At 37.2% G+C, this 6,000-nt stretch overlaps 1 protein-coding gene across 1 annotated transcript in view; it reads left to right on the plus strand.

The window, feature by feature from the left end:
- The window catches only part of LOC117408873 (potassium/sodium hyperpolarization-activated cyclic nucleotide-gated channel 1-like), an 85,255-nt gene extending 80,344 nt beyond the window's left edge, over positions 1 to 4,911 (plus strand). Inside the window, exon 8 of the mRNA XM_034014251.3 lies at positions 3,733 to 4,911. Within this exon, the coding sequence (XP_033870142.1) occupies positions 3,733 to 4,691 (959 nt within the window). The 3' untranslated portion in view covers positions 4,692 to 4,911. The remainder of the gene's footprint in view (positions 1 to 3,732) is intronic.
- Positions 4,912 to 6,000: the final 1,089 nt, after the last annotated feature.

The following is a 6,000-nucleotide window of genomic DNA, read 5'->3' on the forward strand; positions in this document are numbered from 1 at the left end:
GCAAGGGAAAAGAAGGAGCAGGCAGGGGAGGATGGAGAGTGGAGGGAAGGCCAGTAGAGGAGCGGAGAGGATGAGAGGGGGGTGTAGGGAGACACAAGGGTTTGGAGGTAGGAGGGAGCCTTGTGGTGAAGAGAGTGCTAGACAAAAACAAGGGTCTTGAATTGAAATTAGCCAGGACATGGGTTAATTTAACAATGTCCTGTACTGGACACTTGGATTAACCATCCCATTTTGCCTCAAATCCATGGTACCTTTAAGGGCCACAGAGCAGATGGAACCTTGGTTTAACATTAACCTTGAGATTGTAAAATGTTCTTAGAAAGAGAGCTACAGATATTAAACAATTATATTTTCTCTTAAAAATAGATATTGCATCCTCTTTAACTTGTTTTTGTCCTGAAACAGGTTGAAGGTTGTCCATTTTATATATTCAATGCACAGTTAAAGCACAAACTGAGCACATCAACTGCAGTTCACCTTGTCTCTTATAGTATACAAATGTCTTATTTCCTGTGCACAGACAGGCTGGAAGACTTCAAAGCTTCAGCTGGATAACCTCTAGTGTTGAACCAATGTTAAATGTTGTATATGAGGAATACGATAGATTGGCTGCTCTAAGATTGTTTCATCATGATGATGTACAGTACCTTGCAAATATGTGCTGTACTGTATTTCTTATAGCATGGTTTTCATCTTTGGGAATTGTTAACAAAGCTTTGACTCATGAGTTAATTGAAGAAGCTGCTTATTAGGACTGAAGTCAATGTATTTTGTATAAAGAAGAAAAAAAACATTCATGAATAAATTATGTAACGGTGTAGAAGAGAAAGGGAACATAAAACATGCTGTAAAATGTGAACTGCAAGGCATTAATTTTGCAAAGCAAAATGCCCCATTGATTTCCCAGCAGCTGTTTTAGATCACATTAGGAAGCCATTTGAAAAAAAATAAATAAATGGAGACGTACAGATGAATAATTAGAGGAAAAGTTTATATATTTTTATTAAGGATGTAGCAATACAGAGTGATTCTGGAAGCAGAGTTGTCCAGTTCTTACATTTTAGATGCTGAAATATGATGATTTAAAAACTACGATCGGTAGCTTTGATTGTCATAAGCCTCACTGCCTTGTGCCTCTGTACCACGTCCAGCAAATATGGACTCTAACAGAATCTCAGTCACCAACAGATTAATAAATGTAACTTGATTTAATTCATCATAATAATAATAATAATAATAATAATAATAATAATAATAATAATAATAATAATAATAATTAATACTTGCTATGATAAGACAAAAATGATACCACACATTTTATAATAAAGTCATGTGACAATGTGGAAGAAAACTAAGAGAAGAAAAAGCATGCTGTGAAATCCACCTCCAGCAAAACTAGACACAAGCTGACCTATTATTTTTATTTCAAGTTATTGCATAAAATGTACAGTCCTGACAGAGAATATCTTTAAACAGACAACAACAAAAATCTATAAATGTCCATTTTATAGCAAATGTCTGAAAATCAACAAATGCAGGCAGCAGGAAAAAAAGGTGAGACTCAATGACTCATTAAGAATTGCATTCACTGGACTTTTGATTGAAGTACTGTTTCAGTTTAGTCAGCTGTAAGTAGAGGAACGCCCTCTAGACCGTGACAGTCATAGTTATTGCATGTAGTATCTGAATGACCACTAGGGAGTTTTTCCAATATCATCTTTGAAATGTTCCATGCTCTGCGCCATCTCCTGATGGATTACATAATCTAGGACGGCTGCAGGCTTTTTAAAATAGTCATCTCCCTTGCCTGCTCAGTGATTAGAGCAAGGCGCCTACACATTTCCATGCTGAGAGGGGCGAGGAGGGAGTGTTTATCAGTCATTGCATCATTGAACACCTTTTGCAAGACTTCTCTTAATGTCGTAACTTGCCACCAGTAGATGGAGTTTAAACCAAATAAATCTGGTAGTAGGGATACATTAACTCGCAATTTCTAAGTAGAGAATGGATGTCTGCTCGGTAGGCCGTTACAAGCTTTATTGAAAGCTTTATTCCACATTAACCATTTCCTACTGCAGAGGACACATTCATGTATGTTTATATAATTCTACTTTCCAGTATTTTAGTATCCATTTTGTGGTCTAATACTGATTGGGCAGGCAGATACAACCAGGTATCAAAGGTCAGAAGAGACATTTGTGGACAGAATTTCAGCAGATTATCCCTGGCAGGTGACGTTGCTTACCAGAGACCTGTAATTACATATTGGGAAGGTGCTAAGCTAAAAGATAATTTAGCCAATTTTTGCTAACGCCTTTCCATGCTGAGGGAATTGAGTGCAGTTATGTACATCCATTGCAAATCCAATTGTGTGTTAAAACTCTGGACTTATCCTAAGTTTTCACACAATTCCTTATGTAATTAGATCAGACCAATCCTGCCTTATATATATCTTTAGGCTTACATGTGTTAATACTGCTTAATAATTTGTAAGTGGTTGTTAAATAAATCCAACATGTACTTTATATTATTCACATTGACACATACATACTTTAAATTGGTCAATGGACAGTATTTCTATATATCTTAAATTAATTTAATGTTCTCTGATGCATTTTAGCGAAACATTGCCTACTGAGATAACATAAAACCTCCACTGAATTTTCTCTCTCTAAGAATTCAGTTTGAAATTACCCGTTGTTTGAGCACCTTCCCTTATTTGAATGAGTTACTAATTAATTATTTAATTAATCCTTCAAAACGTATAAATTCTGCATAAAAACAAAAAAAGTCACGTGAATGCCTTCATCCATGGTACTGTATGTCCCCCCACCCATGCGATAACTTATGCTTCTTCTGTTATAACATTGATTAAAGTTGCTTTTGTTTGGTGGTGCTTCAGATGTACATCCAATGGTTATACTGGGGCTTTCTGAATTAATACCATATGAGTATTGCATAAGTGTCAGCATGGCCCGAAACTCATAACAGGCAAGATAAAAGCAGCTGGGATGACATTCTGCAAAATCATCTAACTTACAATTATTTCCACTCTGTCCAGTCAAGTCATATTGTCAGTGAAACATCAGTTTGCAAAAGTGGTACTGTTACTCAATTTCAGCGAAAATTAATATTAATTTAATTTGTCTGTAGATTTTTCTTAGGTATTATATACAGTAGGGGTTTGACTCAATAGAGAAAGCACTTATGTTAAGAGCCATATAATACATTTTAGAAGAGACATGTCTAGCTAAACCAAGAGAAGACCACACAAATCCTGTGTATCTATAGACACTTGATGATGACTTTGTTAATCTGGTTATGCCTTTAACCAACATTCTATGCCTTACAGTTTTAGTATGATACAGTGTATCTTTCATTTCAAATGATAGGTGGTGTCCAGAATTGCTAAATATGCAGTCAACTGATTTGGGAAGATCTGATTGGAAATATGTGATATTATAAACAGCACCCTGTGTACTACATCAGTACATAGCAAAGCACAACAGTGAGATAGGAGGCTATTTTTGGTTGTTTGTTTATTTTGTCAGTTTTTGTAATTGTTTTACAGTAAAAAAAATAATTTATTTAAAACCTATAAACACCTACTGTTGTCCCAAAATATATTATCTGTATATACCTTTTGTTCAGTTTACTTTCTGAGCTTGAAAGATTTTCATTTGATAGCATTTGACTAAACTTCCATCTGTTTTCTTTTTTCTTCTCCTACAGGGAAGAAGAATTCCATTTTGCTGCAGAAGTTCCAGAAGGACCTGAACGCAGGTGTCTTCAACACTCAGGAGAACGAGCTCCTGAAGCAGATTATCAGGCAGGATCGGGAGATGGTAATGATGGTAGACCGCAAGCAGTCAGTGACGGGGATGAACCCCACCCCGATCTCTGGAAATTCAATCATTAACTCCCCGGGTCAGCCGCCGTACACTACTACCCTGGGCAACTCTCAGTTCCAGCAGTCCTCAGCCCTGACCTACAGTGCATCCTCCTCCCTCGCACAGTCCACGAGGGTCATGGCGGCGCCATCACAACCTGTCTATGCCATGCCAAGCATGTCTCATGGCAACCTGAATTCGGCCTCCCCCAGCCCACAGACACCCCTGCAACAGCAGCAGGCAGCAATCCTATCTCCCTGCTCCTACACCACAGCCGTGTGCAGCCCCCCGGTGCAGAGCCCGCTGGCAGGTCGAACATTCCAGTACAGCTCGCCGACGGCATCTCAACTGTCACTCATTCAACATCAACAGCAACAACAACAACAGCAGCAGCAATTGCAGAAAGCACCTTCACCTCAGAGAAGTGACATGCACAAGAGCACCCAGGCTCTGCACTCCGGCAGCCTGAGTCGAGATGTGAGGCCTCTCTCTGCATCCCAGCCATCACTGCCCCATGAGACCTCGCTTATCTCCAGGCCACACCCGTCACCAGGGGAATCCTTGGCATCCAGCCCTGCTCCGGTGTCTGCTGTCCAGGGGACAGGCCTTCAGGGCAGCATCAGAGCCACCGTACCACAGAGAGTTAACCTCTTCCGTCAGATGTCCTCGGGGGCTTTGCCTCCAGTGCGTGGGCCTCCCACCTCCCAGCACAGGGATTCGTTGGGGTCAAGAAGGGAGTCCACAGTCTTAAGTAGTACAGAGGCTGAACAAGACAAGCTTCGTTTTGCCTCAAATTTATGATCCCCTAGTTTTTTTTTTTTTTTTTGTTTTTTTTTTTAATGTATGGCGGCAGGACACTGTTGAAGAAAATTTAAAAAAATATTTGACTATTTTTGTTTTCTCAATGATTCTTTAAAACAATGACCTGATAGATCACCTGTACAGTTTACTCTTGTATAATATTTTAAACACCCCTTCCCCCTCAACTTTAAAAGAATGTACAATATATATATATATATATATATATATATATATATATATATATATATATATATATATATATATATATATATATATATATATTACACAATTAGAAGATTTGGAAGAGACGTTATTTAAAGCTGTTAACACTAGTCTTCCGTTATTATGATTTCAGATCTGAATTTTTGGGACGTGGCTTCCTTTGATATTTTTTGTTTGTCTTTTGTTTTGTAAATGGAATCCAACATCAACCAAAACTTGACTTTGTAAGACATTTTTTCTTCACTGTTCAGAGAATAAACAAGGAATAAATTCCTCAAGTGCAGCAACCATGCCATCACTGTGGAAATAAAATGTGTTTTGGAAAGCACATATAAAATAATCAACCTAAACAGCTTTTAGGTAAATACTTATTTTTTTTTCAATTCAGAGACCTAAATTTGTTCAAACTAGCACTGTAGATGTGATGCTAGATATTAAGTGACTCTTTAAAATGCGTCTATGAAAGTACAATCCTTGAATATTGGTTAATTAAGACCATGCCAGTGTTATGGGTCCAAGAGGAAATACAAGTTATATTTGCTGCTTTTTTTCTAGATTAGGATGAACAGTTTGTCTGACAGTAGGATGGATGACACAATTTTTCTATTCCTAATCTCAGAACAAGACGGACATTAAGTTATGTTGCTTAATAACTATAAGTGTACATTTATAATATTTATAAACTTATCACCATTATGCAATAGACTGTGCTATAAAAATGAACTAAATGTCAGTGGTAGGTCTAGTGTTCCAGATACTGTGTAATGCATTCTCAATCATGGCAATGTCTTAGTTTAATCAGAAACATGGCCTCATCTGTAAAAAATAAAAAATAAAAAAAGCACTAAAAAAAAATTAAACACACATATCGGGGATAAGTAAACCTTAATGCAATTGTTGGTGTTTTAAATTCTATGACAAGTTCTGTATGCAGTAAATTATTCAAGAGAAAATCACATTTCCTTGTCCAGGTTGCTGTATGTTCCTTTAATAGAGAAGGCATTTTTTTTTTATTACACTCCAGAATCAAGTTGTTGTTGGTTGAACTTTTTAAATTTTATTTATTATTATTATTTTTTATGCTGGG

The sequence above is a fragment of the Acipenser ruthenus genome, chromosome 2 (genome assembly GCF_902713425.1).
Source record: "Acipenser ruthenus chromosome 2, fAciRut3.2 maternal haplotype, whole genome shotgun sequence".
NCBI lineage: Eukaryota > Metazoa > Chordata > Actinopteri > Acipenseriformes > Acipenseridae > Acipenser > Acipenser ruthenus.